The 24,231-nt window shown below is 52.6% G+C and overlaps 1 protein-coding gene across 3 annotated transcripts in view; it reads right to left on the bottom strand.

Moving 5' to 3' along the window:
- Positions 1 to 22,088, bottom strand: part of SCARA5 (scavenger receptor class A member 5) — a 108,120-nt gene extending 86,032 nt beyond the window's left edge. For 2 of the 3 annotated variants that reach the window (XM_036889085.2, XM_036889086.2), the window contains exons 1-2: positions 21,689 to 22,087; positions 17,653 to 17,770 (exon numbers count right to left, since the gene is read on the bottom strand). In XM_036889085.2, coding sequence (XP_036744980.2) covers positions 17,653 to 17,764 — 112 coding nt within the window. In that variant the 5' untranslated portion in view covers positions 17,765 to 17,770; positions 21,689 to 22,087. Of the gene's footprint in view, positions 1 to 17,652; positions 17,771 to 21,688 lie in introns of all 3 variants that reach the window. The other variant, XM_057506925.1, reaches the window with a different exon arrangement.
- Positions 22,089 to 24,231: the final 2,143 nt, after the last annotated feature.

The following is a 24,231-nucleotide window of genomic DNA, read 5'->3' as shown; positions in this document are numbered from 1 at the left end:
TGAGACAGCTTAGCTCTTTTAGCAAGACTCAATTGCTTTGTACCTTAAACAAAACCTATTTTAAAAAGAACATAATAAAGGGTTCAAATAGAGGTCTTCCATAAATGGTTAGACAGGCAGAACATGAATGGTTCTGGCAATAGTTAGGGAATATGAATGTAAGGGAAAGAAGACAATTCAGGGGAAAGACAAGTTACTAAGTCTGCCCAAAACACATTTATTGACTTTGTAATTTAACATGGCAGCAGCATGTTAGCTGAGAAACCATCCAAAATATTTAAGCTTAGTGGAAGATTAAAAACACTCCAAAATGGTACAATCACTAAAGCCAGGGCAACAAGTATGCTCCCTTATCTGCTTAAAAAGACCAAAAGAGTAAAAGAAATGAGCTAGCAAACCATGAAAAGACCTGGAGGAGGCTTAAATGCGTATTACTAAGTGAAGGAGGCCCATATGTAAAGGCTGCATACTGTATGATTCCAACTATATGACATCCTGGACAAGGCAAAACTATGGAGATGGTAATAAGATCGTGGTTGCCAGGGGCTGGGATGAGTAGGTGGGGCACAGAGGATTTTTAGCACTACAACGATTCTGTATGATACCATGATGGTAGATACATACCATGATACATTTCTCCAAACCCATAAAATGTACAACACCAAGAATGAACCCTATTTTACACTATGGACTTTGGGTGACAATAAGTTGCAATGTAAGTCCATCAGTTGTAACAGGTTGTATCACTGGTGCAAAATGCTGATAGTAGGGGAGGCTGTGCATGTGGAGAGGAAGGGAATATATGGGAACACTGTATATTTCCCACTTAAATTTGCTGTAAACCTAAAGCCACTCTAAAAAATGAAGTCTATTAAAAAAAATAAGTAGAAGTTTTGACTTCTGAATTGTTGTGGGAAATGGTGTAACAGGCATTTATTGAATACCCACTGTCCATTGCCCTACTGTGGTAGCCAGCCCCCAAGATGGCCCCAGATGATCTCTGCCCCTTGTGTGGTCTCTTTCTGCATGTTCCAGGATCTGTTTGTGTAACCAGTAGAATATGGCAGGAGTGATGGTGTTTAGACAAAAGATTCTACAGCTTCCCTCTTACTCACTCTTTCTCTCTCTTGGAATATACATTTGGGAGGAAGCCAGCAGCCATGTCATGAACACCCTATGGAGAGGCTACATGGTAAGGAACCAAGGCCTTCAGCCAACAGCCACGTGAGTGAGCCTGGGAGCAGATTCTGCAGCCAAATCCAGCCTTCAGATGACTATACTCCAGCCAAGAACTTGACAGCAGTCTCATGAGAGACCCTGGGTCAGAACTGCCCAGCGAGGCTGCTCCCAGATTCCTGCCAGATTGTATTATATATAAACACAATTCTGAGCAAAATTTTAGATCTCAAAAAGTTAAAAAAAAAATCTTGGCTTTCCTTGCATACCCATGGCTTCCTCAACAACCGGGTGAGAGAGTGAATTGTTGTTTCAGGCCCCTGAGCTTTGGGCTGATTTGTTACGCAGCAGTTAGCTAACTCATGCACTTAGGATAGACAATGGGAAATGCAGTGATCCCCAGGTGCATGGGGGAAGTACTCTGCCGCATTGTTCACTTTCAACTTCCCAGGTCTCAGACAGATGCCTGGCACATGGTAGCTACTCAGAAAACATTTGTTGAATGAGAGATTAAACTAAAGCCAATGCCCTTCAGATGCTTACATCTGAGGGGAAGAAGACATGTAAGAAGGCCAGTATTACACAGGTGTAAATGAAGCAGGTGTGCGAAGAGGGGCACTAGCAAAGTGCTGCATCACAGAGGAAGGGATTCCTTCTGTGTTGGGAGCTGGTGCCAGAGTTGGCGTCGGGAGGGCAGCAGCTCGGCAGGGATTTGATGCACAGGCCTTTCTAGGTGGGCCGAAACCTGCTACATTTCTCTTCAGCTTTATCATCTGACTTACAGCTGTTGGAAATTTGAAAACTGTGACTTTAAGAAACTTTCTTCCTCCATGTGAGAATACTTATGAAGAAAGTACCAGACAAAGCTGTTACTTATTAAACAAACTTGTTGTTTGTAGGCAAGACCAGTTCATGAGAGAAAATGGCACAAAAAACAAACAAACAAACAAACAAACTCTTCCAGATTTAGGAGAATGAAGGAAAAGATTTTTCAATCAGGCAGTGGCCTCCAGAAATGAGGTTGGCATCTCAGGAGACCAGAGAGAAAGGGGCTCAAGAGGGCAAGGCCAGTGGCTCCAAGAGAGCAAATAGAAACTAAAAACTAAGTGAGAAGTGACTTGCAGAATGAGCCCGAGCCCCACGTGCCAGGCTGGGAGCAGTCAGGGAGACGGTTTCCCCACCCCCAGCCACGCCATCTGCATATAGCCTGCATAATTCAGCTATAGCTGAGTATGTCTGGGTTATTAATTTCTCCACCATTCCACAGTTTTGTAACTTAAATAATTTGAGAAGGAAATCTTGTATTGCATAAGTGGAAAACTAGTTCCTTCCTATTACACATTAAAATAAGTACCTAACTAGTAAAATAAATTTACACCCATATATTTCTAAAGTCCCCTTGAACAGTACTTGATTGAATACAGCCACAATTCAAGAAACATTGACTTTAGCGAAAGTAATTAAACCAGAGTTCAGTGACAAACTGCAAGAAAAATGTGAATGCACTCTGAGATTTCATTTACAAAGAGGCAAAACCAAACTTTTTAGATGTCCAAGACTAAGAATATTCTAGAAGGTAGAAAGTTTAAGGATTAAGTGCCACTGAAAGAACCACGTCAGAACCTTGAGCACATCTCTAGCACCCACCTCATTATTCACAATTGTCAATTCCACCTCTGCCCCGTTTATTTAAAAAGGTCCTCTGGGGCAGGGTATGTCTCATTGACCTCTCTACCCATCATCCAGCTCACAGCAAAACCTCAATAAGGGTCTTCGCAAGAACAGACATGTGTAAGGCATTTGTTTTTGCTGTAAAGAGCATCTTTTACATTTCCCTTTGCAAATAGTTGACAATTTGTGTCAGATGGGAAAATATATTTCTGAGCAAAATTTTGGGCTGAAAAAATAAATGTTGGCTTTCCTTACTCACGCATGACTCCAGATTGCCACTTAGTGCCCGTATAGGCAAACTGTGGAAGAAGGCATTAGAACTGAACTGACACCAATGCTGGCTGAGTAGTACAGTCATGCTTGGAACCTCCTAGACGCCCTGAACCCCACCCCTGGACATTCTGATTTGGATTTGGAGTCGATGGTGAAGTCACACATCTATGGCACAAAGATACACAGTTCTGGAGTAAGGCATTTGTCATATCAAAGGAGAATGTGAAGACACATTCTTGGAAAATCAGTGAAAGTCTTACTATTGCAAGAGCTTGGCTTATTTTTTTAGGACCTTGATTTATTTTTAATAGGCCACATTCAAAATGGGGTTGTCTCTATTTTATTATTTTCTTTTCTTTTATTATTCCCAGAGGTTAAAATTGTGAAAGGTTCCTTCTAACCATAGGAACAAGGGTACCCCCTATAGAGCTTTTGCTAAAATGCTGTCTGCTGTGGATGGGGAAGTGCTGGGGAGTGGGGATTAAACAACAGAAAAGGAAAGTTTATCTGAAAACCACTCAGCCCTGGGCAGTTGAGCTGACAGCATCACGCCTGATGGAGGGAGCCTCCCAACCCCTGGGTCCCAGTTCCCTGAAAGTGTCACAGGGGAGAAGCACGGGTCTGGGGCCCTGGAGAGGTAGATTCAAAGCCTGCCTCTGCCACATATTAACAGTGAGACCATGAGAAAGCACCCTGAGCTATCAATTTAGCCTTTCTTTGAAAAAGTCATTTTTTAATCTCTTGATCATAATGATCACAATGTTAGAGCATTTGAGGGGGTATCTGTTGACATTTCTTTTTTCTCCCATTAAAAAAAAATAATCGCAAATTGCATCAGATGAAAGTGAGCATTTACTAATTTCTAGAGAACCTGGGTCCAGACAATATGGAAAGCAGATGCAAAGATTCAACTGTCACCTAACTTGGTTTTACCAACAACAAATACTCAGTCATTTTCTTTCTGTTCCCTTTGGCTCCACAGCTCGTAAACAGCAGGTGGAGATAAGGTTTTATTGCTGGAAAGGACCTCAGACCTCATTTCATCCAAGGATCTTGGTTAAAACTGCCCGAGGCTGAGTTCACCACCCTCTCTGGGGTTCCTCACCATCCACACTGGTCACTGTAACAGGCAGCCTCAAATAACCTCTGTCTTTGAAGGTTTCGTCCCGTTCTGGCTTTAATGGGGACCTCCATTTACTCTCCCTTATTGAAGGGAGGAGGCGGGTGTAAGGCGGGGACACTGCAGGGGACAGCCACCCGCCTGCTGCATCCTCTGACCTGAGTTTGGGAGGGTTGGAACCCCCAACTGGGATGGATACACTAAATACCAGTCACCCCAGCCCTTGGCCCTCAGACTTGAGTGCTTGAGGCAGGCGGCCCAGCGAGGGGGCAGGCAGCCTACTGTCTTCTGCATGATCGTCTGAGTCTGAGCCTTTCACATCCATTTCTAAGAAAAGGAGGGGGTGGAAGGACCTAATTGGGTTTAGATGTTGTAATAACCCAGGACAATTTCTCCTAAGACTTCTAGAGATATCTTGTAATTTTGTAACTTCCCTGCAATATTTGTTATTTTTCTCAACCCCTATCTATGTCTCAAGTTACTTTGCATAAAATTTCTTGAAAACAATCAGGGGGCTTGTGTACTTATTTGTGCCTGGAGGAAAGCAAGAGAAGATGGGGACTGGCTGTTGTGCAGGTTACTTTGTAGCTGGGGCTGAGAGGTGGGGAGAGAAAGCCAAGCGGGCGGGGAGATGAGGGCAGTCAGGGTGGGCAGCCGGTCACTGGGACCTAGGAGGAAGGGGGGGGCCAGGAAAAAGTGGGTCGTGAGGGGTTGGTGGTGAGGAAGGTGCCCCTACATTTGCCGAACAGGGGCAGTGCACAGAGTGGAAGAAAAACTCTCACTGCCGAGATGAGAGACTCAAACAACAGCGGGCTCAGGTCTGCCTAAATTCACGCCAAAGACCCTCCTCCTACAGAGTGGTCTGGGACCCCTCCCAAAAAGTTTCCCAATTCTCCTGCCCCTTGTCAAAGGAATTGAATCATCTGATGATATGTTTGCTATATGGAAATGAGATCTCGGCTATTTCCATTTTTAAATTGCCGCTTTTCCCAAGCCCCTAAATGCAACCTCCCTCCCACTTCCTGGTCCTCCTCGGTTTGATGAACTGGTCTGGCCCCGGCGCGGGAATGGATAAGTGGACCGTGTGTCACCACCAGCTGAGGTGGGAGGGCCCTCTGGGTGTCTGGCTTAGAAGACAGGAAGCCTAGGACCCCAGCCCATGCCACCTGTGTGGGACTGAGCTGGCAGCGTCCCTGGAGCCTGCGGGCTCAAACATCTCCAGCCCTCTGGCTTCTGTGCGGAGAGCAGAGCAGGCTGAGCCGCAGAAGCGAGTTTGTTGGGTCTGAGCAAACAGGATCGGGCCTCCAATCTGCAGGTCCTCTGTCACCTGGTAAGGCCTGGAACCAGCACTGGTCACGCACAGACCTTTGTTGGGAAACTGTGCTCAGTGACATGATAGCTAACAATGTGACCCACAAATCAATTGGCACCCACAAATGGCACCCACAAATCAATTAACAAAAATACAGATTTGTTGAGGGTCATCTCCCAGGGTCTGTGATTCATTTCTATAAACCACGGGTCCTGGCATGTAGCAGGGGCTTGATGAATACCCATTGGCTGTTTGCAGGAAAATGAGACTAACAAACTAAACGTGAATTTCCAAGCCATTATTGAGGCTTTTGTAGTAACTAATTTTCTAATTTCTAAACATGATGCTTCAACATCCTGGGGCCTGCCTCTGGAGACCGCCCCTCCCAGGGCTGCCCAATTCCTGGAGATAGTAAAGAACTTTCATATTGCCAACCAACCAGCTGAGCGGAGCCCATACCCCCAACCGCTCCCTTTAGAGGCTCTCCCGCCCTGGGCCACCATCCACCTGCCCTAATCAGCCCAGGGCCAGGTACCAGACAACGAGGGACAGTCCCTGTGCCCCGCAGCCTGCGGAAGTTAGCCCAGCTACTGAAGCCCCGTGTAACTGTACCAAGCCATCTTTTCAATTACACTTCTCTCCTGATCTGTTGGCCTCATGGCACCTGAATAATAATAATAAAACCTACATTCAAAAATTGCTTTGGGATCTCCAGCAACCGGACACAACAGAGTAATAGCTGCCACTTCGCAAGTGCCTATTCTGGGCTGCGCACTCGGATACCCTAATTCTAAGCACGGCAACAACCACGAAGATCAGTATTCTTGCTCCCATTCTGTGGGCAGCAGGGCTGCGCCTCAGGCAGGTTAGGGTTTTGCTCAAAGTAAGTGGCAGAGCTGGGATTTTTTAGCCTTGCCATAAGAAGGAAATGTGAGGTTTGGAGAAGGGCTGCTGGTGTGCATGATGGGGAGGTCAGGGAAGGATCATCACAAGGACCACTGATACTCATTCAGCAACCATTTCCTGTGTGAGATGCCGCGGTTAAGAGTGTGAGCTTGGGACGCCATCTCCACGGCCATGTGGCCCAGCCCCCTCCTTCGGGGAGCCAGTCCGAGACCAGTGATGAGAGCCCCTGCCAGGGGAGACCCCTGCAGCCGTTTGCTTTATGTCTGCTCCATCCCAGGATGGAGGGGAGAGGACGCATCCTCAGAACCCCTCACCTTACCCAGGTTTTCAAGGGCTGCTACCCTTCTGGTTTGCCTCTGGTGATGGGGCTTTGCCCCTCAAAAACAGTTCATCACCTCTCAGAATATAGGACCTAAACTAGCTACAAATAAGACTTTGAAGACTTACCTAGAAATACAGGAGCGAGAACCACTGCTTTTTATACTCCTGGTCACCAAAGGACGCCTTGACCAGGAGAGCTATTCCCAGGGGTAGCGAAAGGGCTCATCCAACAAGCCAGGCCCAGAGAGAGGCTGCCCGGGGTCCTTCTCATCCACCCACTGCAAGACAGTGTCCTTCTGACCTGTGGCCTGTCAACACCCTTCAGGGATCCCCATGTAAAGCCCGCTGTTAAAGGCAACTCCCCCTGGAGCCCTAAAAATGCTTAACACAAGATGTTGCAATTACATTTTGGCAGCTGCCCTGAGGCCTGGGTTGGGGAGCCCCGTAACTCTGGGGGGAAGAAATGAGTTCCCACATTTGGCAGAGAATACCGAGGTTCTGATGGGGCCGGAGACCCAGTATGCCAAGAGAGGACCTGCCTGGCAAGAGGACAAGGTCAGGCTCACTTTCTCTCGTGGACAAACGATTAGATCACTTTCAGACGAGTCACCTCTCTACCAATCAGCATGTGGGGAAAGAGTACAGAAACCCGGGGGGTGGGGGGGTCTGCGAGCTGGGAGTATGGCCTTCCTGGGGGGCTTGTCCTCAGTTCCCCTGGCCCTCCCCAGTCCTCTCAACCTGCTTCTCCTGATCCGACTGCGAGGGGACATGCATGAGAGGAACTGACCCACCACACTGAGGTGTCAGGACTGCTGCCCAGCAGCCAGCCCCTCCCTGCAGCCTCCACTCTTACCAGCATTTTTGAAAGACAAAGCTTTTTCTGCCCACTATACACACCTTGGGGTGTCTTGACCTGAACTGAATCTCAAGCCAGGTGTCAGGAAGAGGAAAGGCTCCCTGGAGCAGGGAGCATGCTAGCTCCAGGACAGGGCGCACCAGCCTGGGGCCGTTGCAGAACCTTTGCGGCTGGCCTTTACCGTGCACCAGCAGCCATGCACAGCCACGTCTACCGGCGGGGGCCCCTTCTGGCTCTGTTTCTGTCTCCCAAACCGCATAGCTGAACTCTGCATTTGGGGATTATACTCTGGCCAGAAGTCCCAGGAGGTAGTTGGGGGCAGGGGCACAGGGGAAGTGCCCTATGCTTCCCTCAGAAGCCATCGAAGACCCTGTCATTGTGCTCTTGTCCAAGCCTATGTGCATTTATATCTATATCCTGCCACAGCACCTCTTAGCATAATCCATTCCATCTGTTCCCTGCACTGTCACCATTTATTTCACAGCACCACCCTTGTTTCGTCCTGGCCCAGAACGTCTCCACCTCTGAAACCTTAAACTCCAGGCATCCACTCCCACAGCCCCTGGCACCCACCAGCCCAGCCCTGGGTTGCACGGGGTCTCCAGCTCCCAGGCGTGCTGCTGAGGGTGCAGGTTTAAGTGCTAACAACTGTGCATCTGAGCCCTGCTCTGCCTCTGACCAGCTGGGTGGTACTGGGCTATTTACTTTGCCTAAGACCATCTTCTCATCAACAAACAGAAATACATGCTGAGGTTTAGTGGAGACAATGTATGGAAGCCCTGAGCACCGCGCCTACCCGCTCACTCAAGGGCAGGCATTGCGCCACGGTCACCTCTATCATAATCACTCGGAGGGACCCGCCACCCTCCCACCACCTCCGCTCGCCTCCCCTGCTTCCTCCCCTCCAGGAGAGCCAAAGTAAACTCAGAGCTCCTGGTCCACAGGACAAGAGCCCCCTGCCCTGGCGCAGACACCCCCGTGGGGGAATAGGGGAGGTGGTCCCTAGGACTCTGTGCTCCTGGCAAGGCCCCTCCTGCAAACACTTAAACCCTCACCATCAGTTTCTGCCCCAGACCAGCACTGCCGGCCTCTTGGAGCCCTGGGCCCTGGCGGAGATCAGCTCTGCAGGAGCCCCAAGACCCCCAGACTCCCTGCCCTACTGTAATCCCCAAACAGCCTTGGGTATGCCCCTTTGACCCCCATCTTCCTTCCTACTTGCTGAAACCTTCCCACTGTGGCCCCTGGACCTCCCAGCCATTCACCCAAATAACCCCGATTTTCACAGTCTCTGCCCTGAACACTTCTTTTACTTTGCTCTAATTGAAACCCACCTCCCTCATATTCCTAGTGCGGATCCCGCTCTCACTCTCACATAACCGGCCTAAGGGTGCTGAGTCTTTCTTTGTTCCTCACTGCTACTTGCAGAACTGTCTTTCATCTCCCTAAAAGAAGCTCAGACTTGCCCCCGGCAAGACGAGGATCCTACTGGTGCTCGGGGGCGCCTGCCCGCCCTCCCCCTCGCCAGGCTCCGTGTGGCTCTCTCTGGATCCCCAGCTCTAACTCGGCCTGGCCTCCTCTCCTCCCCTCATTTCAGCCTCCACCCTGACGCACTGGACATGTGGCCAGCCCCGACTGAGACCAGCTTGGGTGTAAAGTACACACTAGATTTTGCAGGCTCAGCATGGGAGAGAAAATATAAACACCTTGATAGTTTTTTATAGTGATTACATATCAAAATGATAATATTTGGGGAATGCTGGATTGAATAGAATTTATTACTGGATTTAAATTAGTTTCATGTGTGTCTATCTTTTTATGTGGCTACTGGAAAGTTTAAAATTGCCTATGTGGCTCGCATTACATTTCTATGGGACTTCCCGGTAACGAAACCCTTTCTTAATCTCTGTTTGAAACGCTGCACTTTCCCAGTGTGCTCCCCGAAGAACCCCGACCTGCCCGGGACCTACAAACCCGAGGACCCTACTGCCTTTGCACCATCTCTCCCCGTCCTGTCCTTCTTGTCCGACCTACAAGCCATGACTGGAAACCGCTCACCTCCCTCACCCCTCCGTGGCTTCCTCACCCTCACTTGGCCAAGACTGACCCTGGTTCCATCTAACTTTGCAACTCTGTGCTTCCATCCACATAGCTGAGCAAAGCTGGAAAAAGGAAAGACACACCACCGTGCCGACTGGACTGACTTTCAGCTCACGACCACCGACCTAAGTGGGCCCTACCCGGGGGCTTGTCACCTGTGCCTGGTCCAGCCACACACTCTCCGCCCGGACGCCTGCTCCATACGTCCTCGTCCACCCTCACTCTCTGAATCCTTTCTGAGAAGACAGGAGCAGAGAGGAGAGAGCTTCTTCCTTAAGCTCCCGCCACGAGACCCCTGACCTGCCTCCAGGCCCTTGCACTTTGCTGTCCCTTTAGTCCCTGCGGTTGAACTGTCTGTGCTCCTGGGTGAGCCAACGCTCCTGACTTCACGTTAGATTCTTCCTCTTCTGACTCAAGGACGTAAGTGCAGCAGTTCTGCTCAGCCAGTGCTTCCCTCTGCATAGCGTCACTCAGTCCACATGAGCCGTACTACTTATTCTATCTTAAAACATAAAACAATAACCTCTCCTGACCTCCCTCTCTCCTCCATTTCTCTGTCCTCTCGTGCATCAGTATTTCTTGAAAGATCGCGTGTACCCACCCACTGCACCCAATTCTCCTCCCATTCTCTCCTGTGCCCACTCCAGTCAGCCTCCTCCCACCCAACTTCACTACGATGGTTTTTGCCAGATGTTATGGGCTGAGCTGTGTTCCCCCACCCCCAAATTCCTGTGTTGAACCCTTAGCTTCCAGGACCTCCAAATGTGACTGTGTTTGGGTCTTTAAAGAGGTGATTGAACTACAACAAGTCTGTTTCAGGCGGGATGGGGGGTGGCAATCCAACCTGACCGCTGTCCTTCTAAGAAGAGGAGATTCGGACACACAGACACCAGGGATGCCGGGTGCACAGACCCCTCGGCACGGCAGGTGCCAGTGCTCCCTGCCCGGACTCATCTCATTTTCTCACACCCCACTGCCATCCCTAATTAAAGCCACACATCCAGAACTGGGTCACCTCTCGCCTCCTTCTCTGCTACCACCTCTTCTGAGGCAACAGCATTTCTCACCTGGATTATTTGAACTCACCTGCACCCTTTACCCCCTAGCAAGCCCATTGATTCTTTTCCCAACCTCACAGCTGGGCTCCTTGAAAGCAGAGTCTACACAAGTCCTCTCCCTCTTTCGAGTCAGACTTAACGCACTGAACTCTGGCTTCTCTCTCTCTCCACTGGAATAGCTCTGCAGAGGTCACAGTGACCTTCATGCTGGCAAACCCAGCGTCCTACTGCAGCTAGAGGTCCGTTCGAAGATGCAAATCAGACCTTATCCTTTCACTGCTTGTCTTGTCTCGTGCCTCCTCGCACCCTCGCTGCACGTAGCCAGCGGGAAGCCTGAAGAGAGTTCCTTTCTTGTTGACAGATGAAGATGAGAACATGAATGAATGAATAAGGGAGTGAAGGGCCGGAACACAAGAGCAAGGCCATGGGTGGGGAGGAACGGGGGATGTGAAGAAGGGTGACCATGCCCTGACTCACCACCCCCCGACCCAGGGCACCTCCTGAAGTCCCGTCCCCTTACGATGCTGCCCCCTCCCAGCCCACCCACTCCAGAGTGTGGCAGGCCAGTGGCATTCCCCTGGGAGCCATCCCCACCGCCCTGGACTAATGCCACGCAGGCACGGCACGGCTTAGGGGCTGGGAGCTGGGTGAGGGAAGGGCGTAGAGGCTCCTTCCATGCGGCCTAGGTGGGCAGAGCTCCCTGGGCATCTGGACTTCTCTGACTCCAAGCCCTGCACCCAGGGCCAGCAAAACTCATCCCTCTGCCTTTACGGTACAGCCTGCAGGGAGGCCCTTGGAAGCCAGCTGCCTCTGGTCAGGGTGGGGGATGGACAGACACACACATGCGGCAGGTCCAGGAGCCCCTGGGACCCAGAATATTTCTTACAGGCCCTATTTGGGGAAGAGGTCTAAAAGGACTTCCTTTATTTCCTTGAGTACTTAGGCTTCATGAGGAAGCCCACTAACCAAAACTATGCTTTCTTGAGCAGAGGTAAGAACCAACCTTAATATACCCACCAGGCCACAAGTCCCTGAGAATGGTGTCTGTGTTTGCTGGAACAGCCGAGTTGCCACACCAGCTCCCAGCTCCCCGGTCCCCACCTCTCCTTCTTTTCTGGGATCTGCAAAGGACTCCCCAAAGGGCAGGGAGGTGAAATACATGTGCATCAAGGGTCTGCAGTGCGGGGTGCTGCACCTGAATCACCTGCTTCTCCCACTGTAATGAGTAACATTACCCGCATTCTGGGGTCCAGGACCCCAGTGAAAGAGGTGGCCCACCCAAATTAAGAGACATCACAGGATTTAACAATGGGAATATGTGCAAAGATGTAGCCAGGGTGAAAGATGCTCACAAGGGCTAGAGTGGTGTCCCCTGGCTGAAAGCACCCCAGACCCCAAGGGTCAGGGAACACGGAAGAGGGAAGTCCACGCAGAAAGGGTGGCTTACAAGAGGCTGTGACCTTGGGTGGAAAGACCCAGACAGCCTGAGGTGACCCCACAGGACAGCATCTGGGAGGATAAATACTCCAATCTCCCTGTCTTCTGCCAGGGTGGCTTCCCAGTGGCCAAACCCAGTGAGGTCAACACCGGCTGAGTGGTGGCCAACTGGGGTGGAGCCGCCGACAGAGAGCCCCCTGCACCCAGCCCAGAGCAGCCCACCATCAGGGCCCAGGCTCTTGTCACCTCCCCAGGCTGTTCCCTGTGCTGTGGAGGGACAGACCATCTGGCAGAGCGACCCAGGATCCAGCCTGGTCTCTGTGACCAGACTTACCCAGCAGGGCTTTGCTCTCGGCTCTTACTCGGCAGGGTCTGAGCCCTGAGAGCAGGACGAGCTGCTTGAGTTGTTCTCTCTGCTCTTCTCCTGCCCCGGTGCCTGATTCTCCAACTTGCAGAGGGCACTGATCCTCTGTAAGGCCTGGCAAGACCCTCCCAGGAAGTCACTCCCTCCCTTGGGAGGCTGCCGGGCAGCCCTCACCTCCATCAGATGAACCCCGGAGACCCAACAGATGAGAAGGCAGATGCGGGGGATCCCCCAGGAGAGTAATGAATTTCATGGGGAAGGAATGCAGGAATGGGGGCCTCGGGCCCTCCACTCAGCAAGCAGCCTGGCTGCAGGCGTCCAGGCACGGCCAGGAGCATGTGCAACTCATTACCTCTGCGGGCCTCCCATTTGCAGCCCATGGATGACACCGCAGTGTGGGGAGCGCCTGAGGCCGCGGGTGAGCAAGACTGCAATATTTTCTGACACTCACACCTCTCTCTGGCCCTTGGAAAGAGCCGTGGATCAGCCAGGCCCACGCAAACGCCACCCACACCCAGCCCTCCGCGTCCTCCACCTCCTGGCGCCGGACCAGAGGGGCCCACAGCTATCCAGGAGAGCACAGGAAGGCAGAATCCGGGAGGGGAGAGAGGAAGTGGTGGCTGGCCCGGCCGGCCCATTTGGGTTTCTGTTCAAATGGAGGTGTACATGGGCATCGAGGTCACAGAAGGCTTGGCTCAAGGACCTTGGAGGTTGCGTGTGCAATGAGCTCTTCCTCAAAACTCCAGCAACACAGGAAAGAGCCAGGGCTTCTCCTCATAGGAGACCCAGAGGAGGGGGTGTCCCTGCCCCTGGGGCTGCAGTGAGGCTGCTGGCAGCCCAGACACAGGCAGGAGGCAGGGTCCTGGGGTGGCCCCACCAAGGGGCGCAGAGAGGTCCTGAGGACTTTCCGAAGCAGGAGCTGGGGAGCGAGGCAGGCAGGGGGCACCAAGCAGGGGCACCCTAGCCTCTCGTGGAAGGGGAGAGGAGCCGAAGCTTGTAACCTTCCCTTCTCACCTGGTAGGAGAAATGCAGGTAGACCTAAGGCAGGGGGGGAGGAGAGAAGTCAGGAGGGGAAGGCAGGGAGGTGGGGGAGCGGGGCTGTCAGACAGGACTGCCAGAATAGGTTCCCACCCCAACGTCTTGAGTCCCACCTGCACTCAAGTCTGAGTCACACTTCAGTATCTGGGCTGCAGCTCTGCACTTCGCTTCGCCAGATTCCAGAATCCTCATGCCTCTCCTCCCGCCCCCCACCTTCAAGGGGAGACTCCTGGAGGGACTTGGGGCCCCTGCAGGGCCTGCCAGCCATACTATTTTAATTCCCTCAAACCCACGGGGTGGCTGGGGCTCCCCACATTTACGCATCTCTGTCCCCTACTTTTTGCCGTCAACCCGCCGCTGCCCCCCGGATGCCTCGCCCCTCCCGCTCCCCTTCCTGTTACATCTGGGCATGAGCATCAAAGCAGAAGGAAAATCCTGGGGAAACAGATCCAATCTGGCTTGAATTTCCCCAAGTCAGAGTTTTCTCTTTGAAATGAAAGGGAAGAGTAAAAATCAAACCGGAAACCCACGAGCTGAGGTGGCTGTTTTCATCTCAGCCCTCTCGCCTTTCCAGGGTCCTCATGTCCCCCACTCCACACAGGGACCCCGGGATGAAGAGGAGGGAGACGCAGACAATTTGGAAATCAGGCTTAGAAGGTGTCTGTTTTGCCACCTTGAGTATTCAAGGACCCCTGTGTTCGTTGTTCATTTATTCATTCAGCAAATACTTAGTGAGCGCCTACTGGGTGCTAGGCTTGGGAGAATCAATGAACAAAATGGAGATGCCTGCCCTTGTCCAGCCTGTAATGTTCCCATGAGGCACAGACAGCAAATGATGAACACAATAAATAAGAGAATCATACAGCATGTTAGGGGAGACAAGGACTATGGGGAAAAAGGAAAGAGGAGCAGGGACAGGAGTCCAGGAGGGCAGGGGGTCCCAGGAATGGAGAGGCTGAGATTTGAGCCAGGACGGGCAGGAGGTGAGCTGAGTGGGTGGGGGCAGTGGCCTCGGCAGAGCGCCCTGTTGGGGAGGGAGGGCCCTCGCCCTCCCCCTGTTGAGGTGCGAGTCTGCAGGCTTTGCTCAGAGCGGCATCATGTTCCGACTTAGATTTTAAAAGGATCCCAACCCGAACGTGATGACCACGTCTGTTTCTATGCACAGAATTTTGGAACTGGACAAGACCTCAGAGACACCCCTCGGCCCTTCTGGCGGACGAAGACACTGAGGCCCAGAGATGGGTTGTCAGTTCTCCTGTCCCTGGTGGAGTGAGTCAGCCGTGACCCCGTTTCTCACCATTCTACCGCCTGACCTCCATAAGGCACGGGGCCTCGGGGGACCCCGAGGACTTGCTGCAGGGCTCCAAACTGCCCCCTGGTCAGATCTCCGCACAAGGGGTATCGGGTGGGGGACAGAGGGGTGGCGAGCCTGGAGAGCACGATGGCTGGGGCTACAGTTATTTTTCAGTCCTTCTGACTCAAATGATTACTTTTAATCTGGGATTCAGAAAAAGGGAGGGTAAGCAGAGGTGAGGGGTAGGATGCATGGCCCGGTGACACCTCTCACCCCAGGTCTACCCCAGGGCCACCCCCTAGGCACCCAGGCTGGCCCCGGTGGTCCTCCAGTCACACCCACTGTGGGGAGCCCCAGCTCCCGCCAAACCAGCCTCTTTCCTGGGGACAGGGAAAGACCAGAGGGTCTGGAACCCTTCGCTGCTGTGCCGACAGGGAAGAACTGGACACTGGCCCGCCCCCCAGCTCCCAGGCCCTTCCTCTCTGCCCCACGGAGCTTTGACCCCACAGGACACTGGCCCAGCTTGTGCGGCTCAGCCAATCACACATTCCCCACCCACCCCTTCTCTCACAGAATCGTGTGCAGTCTTTATGGTCTTTTCCAGAGCGGCTTCTCCCTCACTTGAATGCAGTAATCTATCTTATTCATGGGGGATTTGTGCCAAGACCCCCAATCGATGACTGAAACCACAGACAGTCCCGAAGCCTACATATACTGTCTTTTCCTATACATCCATACATGTGGTAAAGTTTAATTTATAAATTAGGCACAGTAAGAGATTAACAGCAATAACTAATAATAAAATAAAACAGTGATAACAATATCCTGTAATAAAAATAATGTGAGTGTGGTCTCTCTCTCTCAAGATATCCTTCGTGCTGCACCCACCCTCCTTGTGATGATGTGAGATGATAAACCGCCTGTGTGATGAGGTGGCGAGGTGAGTGGCGTGGGCGCTGTGACCTAGCATTAGGCCACTACTGACCTTCGGATGTTTCGTCAGAGGGAGGATCATCTGCTTCTCGGGTGGACAGCTGAGGGTAACTGAGGTTGCGGAAAATGAAACCAAGGATAAGGGGGGACTACTGTAATTGCACATATTGTTGCCTAAACTTTATAGCATGGTCATTGTCCCCAGGCCAGTCCCTTCTGTTTGAGAACAAGGATGATTTGATTTCTCTTTGGAGCTGCCCTGGCACTGAACCCACAGCTTGACACATAGTAGGACCTCAAAATGAGTTTGTCAGCTGGAATCCAGAGGAAGAGGTATCACAGTGGGGAGTTCCCCAAGGCAGGGTGAGGAAGCGTATCAGTCCCAAGCCCCAATCCCCTGTCTCCTCTCCCGGCTGAGAATGAGCCTGAGCCCTGAGCCACCCAGCTCCCCTGCCTACACTCAGCGCCCTGTGCAAGCAGAGACACAGCTGAGGTAGGAGGGGGGCCATTCCTCTGCTTGAGTTTTTTCAATGCAAAGGCAGCTAGCAGAGCAGAGCAAACAAAACATGGTGCTTGAGAAAGAGCTTGAATAAAAGCCTCAGAGATGGTTAGTTTTATGTGTCAACTGGACTGGCCACAGTGTGTCCCTATTCACATCAGTCTGGATGAGATTAGCATTTGAGTCCGTGGACTCAGGAAAGCAGATGGCCCTCCTTCGTGTGGGTGGGCCTCATCCAATCAGCTGAAGGCCTGGATAGCACAAAAGGCAAAGGAATTAACTTTGTGCTGCCTGCCTGTCTGCTTGGGTTGGGACATGCCATCTCATCCCCTCTGCCCCTCAAACTGTAATTTCCACCACTGGCTCCTCTGGTTCTCGGGCCTGCCTTAAACTAAATTACACCGCCAGCTGCCCACAGATGGCAGGTCCTGGGTACTCGCCTCCATAACCACAGAAGCCAGTTCCATAATTAATCTCTGTATGTGCACATCCTCCTGCTTCTGTCTCTCTGGAGAGCCCTGACTATTACTGCCTGTCTAACTGACCGTAAGTCTTTACAAGACTCTTCTGAATGTTTCCATCTATTCACCTTGAAGTGGGGAGAATGCTCTTCTCTCTGGCTCTCACTACAAAGAGGAGCGCATTCATGCAAATAGCAGCATTCCTTAAGCACCTCTGAAGTGCAGAGCGCTATGCCGGGTGCACGGGAGTCAGGCTGTTGGGAAGGGGCTGTGGGCAATTTGGAGGAAGCTACACCAGGTCCATCTCCAGAGAATTAGCAGATAACCAGCCCCCAGAGGTGTGGTGCTCCCTGGGTCACTGGCACGGGGTTCCCCTTCCCATGGCATGACATGGGGCCTCAGACCACGGGTAGAACAAGCACCTTGGGGAGGTGTGTTCGCCCCTCACAAACGCTTAGGGGCATGGACTGGGCGCTCTCACGTGAGAGGGACTAGGCGAATTGGTTTGGATGCCTGAGCCTGAGTCTAGCCTCACTCCCTTGGAGGAGAGGATGGTGGCGAGGCCTGGGCACTGCCCAGGAGCCAAGGCCGGAACCCCTCTGGGACTGACGAGCTGTGCTATCCAGGGTGCTTTCCTCAGCCTCCACCAGCCCATCTCACTGACCACACAGGTTTGCTGAGGTGCATAAATCAGGAACACACGGAAGAGACCTTTCAAAGCATAAAGTTCAATATGAAGTGTTAGATGGAGGTCACCAGTGCTCTGGAATGATGCCAAGGTCGGAGGTGGGTGCAGGTCCGACCTCGCACCCCAGAACCGAGCCAGAAGCACTCACCATCCTCGCACAGGTCCAGCTTGGACAGGCTCCTGCCGTCAAAGGGCTCCTCAAAGATGGAGCTGGTGTCACGGTCGCTCACAGTGTGCAGGTACATGGCTCTGTTCTCCATAGTGTCCTGCAGCAGCGAGGGCAGCCACGCCAGCAAGGGGAGCAGGGGCGAGAGAGAGAATAAACTATAGGTGGGACAGAGACAAACGGACAGAACACCTGCGCTGGGCCCCCGAGCCTGACCTGCGACCCTCTCCTCAGCAGGTGTCATCCACCAGGTCCTCAGGACCCTGGCCCCGCACCCCACCTTCCTCAGTACTTGGGAAGGTCAAGGTCCTGTGGACCTTTCTGATTTGGGATCTGTCCTCTTCCCTTCAACAGCTCTCAGGAGCGCTAGAGCCTCAAGCTGGGGTCATTAGGGTCGGGGTGGGGGGGTGGGGGTGGGACAGAACAATTTCTAAGCTTCCTGCTTATTTTTGTTTGCTGGGTTTTCTACAATGCATTTGCATTTTTGTATAACAAGAAAAATTCTGAGCCCCAAGCACATCAAAGGGACTTGGGCTTCTGCTCTTTCAGAAATGAGGCAAACTGAGCCCAACGTGGGATGTGGTAAGCACCAGCCTACACAGCTAAGACCAGAGCTGCTCCCAAACCCGACTGGGCTGCTGTGGTCGGTAGGAGCTGGTCTCAGCAGGGTCTCATCTCCCCTGGGAGCCCGAGGGCAGGCAGCCTCGCTGGGGTCCCCCAGACCCTCGGACCTGGGCAGACCAGGGCAGGGCCTGGTGTTCAGATGCTCTGAATCGCTGGAGCTTTGGGTGTACTCTGGGGCGCTCCAGGAATGCACCCACCAACCTGGGAAAATGGTTGCTCTTCTAAATGAACCGGCCTGTTTACCCAAGTGTACTCAACGCAGTCCCAGTTTGTACTATACACACATGTCCTGTGTACGGACCAGAAAGATTACATTCAGAGGTGTTCTGGGCTGCTCGGGTGAGACATGAATTACAGGACTGTGGTGGGGACTGTGGAGATTGTGTGCTTATTTTTGTCTGCTGGATTTTCTGGGCTTTCTACAATTGTCTTTGCATTTTTGTGTAATAAAAAAGGTCCATTTTTCAAACTGAACTACAAAGTATTTATTTACCTAAAACATTTAATATTCTTTTTCTTACATGTGTGCTCAATGATTTTATAAATTTCTCAGCTTTCAGCTCAGTTCCAGCTATTGTTTTAGCTTGACCTTCGGTTCTGATGCTCTTTGACTATCTAGCTTCTTAAATCAAAAAAAGTTCACTTTTAAAGAGCAAAAGTTTTGGAAGATTAAAGTGTCTGGGAGGATAGGTAGGTCCCAAGCTGAAGGGCGAGCAAACTCAAGCCGGAAGCCCAGAGGGCTGAGCCAGGGCTCTTCCACCTGGGAGGGGATGGCAAGGGCCTGGGGCAGGGGGTGAGGTGGGCAGGGACAGCGGCCCTGGTTGAGGGGAGCAGCCAGTCGGGTCCCCTTCCAAGGCGGGGTGGGGAAGAAGGCATCAGAACTGCTTCAACAAGTACAGATGATGAAGGAGGAGGCTGGCTGAACTGCTCTGCCAAGCCGAGGAAAACCTGAATGCCCTATTTTCATGATTCGACTTTTGTCTCCAAACACCTCTGACTTCAGGACTGAGAGCAGCCCAGAACTGACGAGCTGCCGTACAACTGTCCTTCCCCTGGCCCCGGATGCTACATGAGGGCTTTTGCCCTTGTCTCTTCAAGCAATGAGATGCCACATGCCCTGCACACATGCGCAGGCCTGCACGCGCACACACGGGACACACATGGGCGCACGCACAGTCAGGGTGCGTCCCATCTCTGCGGGCCTTCCTCCCAGCCTGCGGGAGGGCGGGGCAGAGGAGAGCCCGCAGCTCTGCCAGGATCCCTCCTCCCTGCCCCAGGGCTTCCCCGAGCCCCAGGACGGCTCCCGCCCCTGCTTCTCCAAGCTCATGTGAGTCCAGTCCGCCGTCTCCCAATACCTCTGCCCTCCATCCAAGTTCTCCACCCACTAAGGGCCTCTAGGTGGGGCCCTGAGCAGCTCCATGTTGCTAAGCTACGGGGACCCTCCCTTGTTTCCCCAGCACGCTATGTGGAACCCCTCCCTCTGGCCTCAGTCCTGGGGAGCTGCAAAGCAGGAGGCCAGTGTCCCTTACGCATGCAGTAACCCTCTCTTTGCCAAAGGCAACAGCGTGCTGCCTGGAGGTCACACAGGGCAGAGCAGCAGAGTATGCTGGGAGTGCAGGCAGACCAGGGTCAGAGTAACCCCTCTCTTCGTTTCCACCTTCCCCGCCTGCCCATGAGCTCCTGGACCAGAGCTGGAATGCAGGCTTGCTCGGCTTTATCTGGAACGTGTCTGCAGGGCGGCCCCCCTCGCCCCCTCCCCGCCCCTCAGCTGGTTCCGCGGAGCCCTGGGGAGAGCGGAGAGGGGCTGGGGCCAAGCAGGAGGCCAGATGTGAGGGAGATGAGGGTGGGAATGCTCAGCCAACCCGCCTCGTGTTTGTTACTCAGGAATGAAACCTAAGAATGTTCTGTGGGCCCTGGGTTTTATTTTGGGCTGTTTTTCTTTCTTAGGGAATGGGGGACAGGAATTTGGACCCTTCAGTCCTTGGTCTTATAGTTGGTTGGGCCAAGTCTGTGCTCCCAGGCAAGGCACGACTAACTGCAGAGAGCGGGGACAGTGAGCAGAAGCTCTAGCGTGGGCATACGCCCAGAGTTACAGACCCTTTCTGGGAGGAGTCTCTCTGCCCTCCCAGCAGCACTGTGATGGGGGCAGGTGGCACCAGTCCGTTGCCCCTCTTTTAAAGAGAAGCCATCCTAGGTCCAACGAGGCATGGCCAGTGGATGTCAGGGTCAAGTAAGGCACCAGACAAAGGCTTCCCGCCCGCTGCCCCGGCTCGCCCCATGCCCCGGCTCACCCATGAGGCTGCTTTCTCCAGGAAGCATGGCCTATCGGTGGCCACCTTTACGGGCCATGACCAGGCAGAGAAGAGAGTCACATGGGAGTCCAGGGGGCAAAGAAGAGGCTCTGAGAGCTGGAAGGGAGGGAGCCAGGGTCACATGGGAGGGTGGGGAGGCCACAGTGACCTGGGGATGAAGCCTGGGCCTCTGTGTTTCAAGTCAAGAGTGGGCCTTCCTTCCCAGGGAGAGGACACTTTAGTGGCTTCTTAGGTGTGTCTTATGCTGCATTTAAGAGCTGAAGTGCCCCATCCACTGCCCCAGCCCAGGCAGTGCTGTGCAGGCCTGTAGGGTGAGGGGTGCTCAGAGGACCTGGGGACCTATCTTGGTTCCATTTCTTGATATTGGGGAACTTGGCACAATCAGCTGAGACTGTGAAGCCTTGGGCCACCCTGTCTGACGGGGAGAAGCACAACCACCAATTCTTCCTGCCGAAGGTGGCGCTGCAAAGAGTGTCACCCTGGGTTCGGGCGTCTAACTCAGCGGGGCTCTGAGCTCCCTTTGGTAACTTTCAGCTCACCGAGACCAAGTCAAAATCCCCATGAGTGTGGCCCTCTCCAGCGACAGAATGGCTAAGGGGGTTTTATTTTTAAGCCCTTTCCTCCTCTAACTGCGCGTATTTAACCTAAATCTAACCCAACGCTGGAGAGGTGCAGATGTTTTATAAATGAGCTCTCCCTTCGTGCATTCCGCCACTGGGCACACGTGCACACACATGCAAATGCTCCCCAAGCGTGAACTGATATCACATGTACCATCTGCTTTCTGAATAGGTTCTTGAGTTGTGACACAAGCCAGGCAGAGTTGCCACTAAAGCAGTATCCCCCCCAGATGCAGGCTCGTGCTTGCCAGCCCACGCAGCTGGGTGAGGGCCCAGGGGACCTCACAGGCTGACAACGAGGACCTGCCCACCTGGCCCTGGCAGCTCCATGCTGCACACCCTGAGGATGCCCGTGCCAGTGCCCTGCTCCACCTGCCACATCCCAGAGTCCTCCGGCCACCTTCAGGACACCATGCCCAAGTAAGACACTGGTGCGAGGACAAAGTCAGTGCCAAGACTCACCTGCGCGCCACCACCGAGGCCACAGAGCCTGTCCTCTCAGTGTCCTGCATTCAGCATGGGGGCCAGAGAGCTGGCTGCTGCCGCTGTGCTGAGACCCAAACAGCCCCTCAGAGCTTGTGCCCACCGCCAGCCAAATCCAGACAGGGTCATAGAAAACGGCTGCAGGGTGTCCAGGGACTTGTCTCAGGTCACTCTTCCAGGAGGATCGGCTCAGAGACGGGATCCACCTGGTGAGCCAGTGGGGGCCTGTGGCTGGGGGTGCCTGTCTTGGGGCCGTGTCTCGGCCAGCCCCAGGCAGTGCTCTGGAGATATTCTGTGGAGCCACCAGCAGCTCTGCTAGGTACTGACCGAGATGTGAGCTGCAGCTGCTCTGGCGGCCCGTCTTTATAAATAAAAAGTTCTTGGAGCATTTGCAGAGGTTCCCCTGGGGCCTGGAACATGTCCCCCTCTGGTGGCCAATCTCAGCATTACAGCCCCACGCAGGAACGCCTGCGCGCTCCAGAGCAGGGAAGTCGGCCGCGTCCCGGGACTCCACGCCCCTATCCTAAAGGCCCTGCTCAAAATACTTTTTGGAAAGCTTCTATGGGAATGGCAGCTGGGCCTGGCATATGAACCATGCAAGGAAACCAGGCTCATAAACTTATTTATAGGACAGAATTGACATTGCTCAATTCATTCACCAAACTTGGCTTAGAATGACTTCATGTGCTCCCCTGAAGTCACATCCACTCCCGGAGGACACAGACGGGCCACCCTGGGAATATTCAGCAGAGCGCTCCATGGGTGCTGAAGGAACTTCCCAAAGTCACTCCCAACGCCCGCACCCCCCGCAGTAATGCCAGCGTTTATGGAGCGCGGACACAGCACAGGGCCGGCGCACACGGGAAGGGTAGGACAGGCTCACTGTCCTTAGGAGGGTTGCAATCCCTGAAGCGAGGTGGGCTCAGGCACAAATACTGCAAACCTAAGCATGACCGAATACGTTTTACAAAAGAGAGCTCACCAAAATGTTAAGAGAGTTCATTACATTCAGATCGGGGGCAGTGATGGGGAAGGTGTCAGGGAAATTCCAAATATAGTTTGACCCATGGCAGCAACATCAGTTTACATGAGCAGCACCCCAGGGACAGGGCTCCTAAGGTAACATTCACAAACAGAGCTCTGAAGAGAACATTCACAAACACGCTCCCATTTATCGGTTAAAAATTCAGTCTCAGTATTTGAGGGTCAGACAGTTTGAGAACAGCTTGCCAGGGCACAGCTCTCGCAGCAGTGTGGCCGCCAACCCGCAGCTGAGTCAGAAACAGCTGAGTCACTTTCAGTGACTGTGCATCCTGACCGTGCAGGGAGGCAGCCCCAGTGCGAGGCTCCACTGAGCAGAGGGCAAAAGCACGAATTATATAAAAATAACAAGACTGGGAGTTGTGGGGGTGCAAAAACAGAGGGCAGGAAGGGGGAAAGACCTTATAGGATACCGTGCGCTACTTGGTACTGCCAAGCGCTTCTCACATGTTAAACTCATTTACACTACCAGCCCGGTGGGGCAGGTACTGCTGTTCCCGCTTTAGAGGGACAGAGGCATGCACTAACTTGTCCCTGAAGCAGCCTGCAAGTGGCAGAGCAGAGTCCACCCTAGGCGGTTGGACTCTAGGGTTTGTGCCTAACCGCCCTTCTGCTGCTTCTCATGAAGAAGAGTGTTTTTTAGTCGCCCATAAATTCACCAACATTCCTAGGGATGTAATCTTAAAAATAGCCAGAAATGTGCTCAAAGTGTTGTGTCTAGGAATCTTGGTTGCAGAGATGTGTGTATCCACAAGATATGCAGCGGGTTGGAGAGACCTGGTGATGTCCCACTTTACTTGGGACAAAGAGCTTGCACTGTTGGTGCACCTTACCCATCAGGGCCCTGAGGACAGGGACCCAAGTGCAGCCCAGGATATGGGTGGAGCCTCTCTTACCATTGATAATTGATGACCCAGACATGGAGGGGTCTCACTTTCTGCACAAGAGGCTCCTGAGCAGGCATAGACTGTTAAACCATAAAATTGCAGGAGGAGTGAAGCTTTTCCTTTTAAACTCAGAAGCTTCTTTTCTGGCTTACTTCCCTTGTAAGAAAACCCATCCGTATTGCTGCATGTAGCAGTAGTTCATTCTTTCTTTCCTTCTTTTTCCTGCGTATGAAATCCATTATATGCATATATTACCGTTTGTTTACGCATTTTCCCATTGATGGGCATTTGGGTTGTTTCTAGTCTTTATCTCTTACGAATGGAGCTGCCCCAACAGGCAAGAGGATGCTTGCTAGTGAAGTACAGGAATTACCTGGAGACCAGGTTCTCTAGTGCGGGAGAGAACTTAGGGCAGCTTGTAGCTCAGAGGATAGTTGCTTGTCACCTAAAATCAGAATGGTCCAAAAATGTTTTGCTTGCATCCAACAAAGAAGACATTTGTAACAGGCATCCCCCCACTCCCCATGGTATCATGAATACCTGATTGCATTGAAGGAGAGTAGAATAGACTCTCAAGTAGCGGCATCTATGGAT

The sequence above is a fragment of the Manis pentadactyla genome, chromosome 1, assembly GCF_030020395.1.
Source record: "Manis pentadactyla isolate mManPen7 chromosome 1, mManPen7.hap1, whole genome shotgun sequence".
Taxonomy (NCBI): Eukaryota; Metazoa; Chordata; class Mammalia; order Pholidota; family Manidae; genus Manis; species Manis pentadactyla.
The sequence above is the reverse complement of the archived record's forward strand: the minus strand, read 5'-3'. Positions and strand labels throughout refer to the sequence as shown.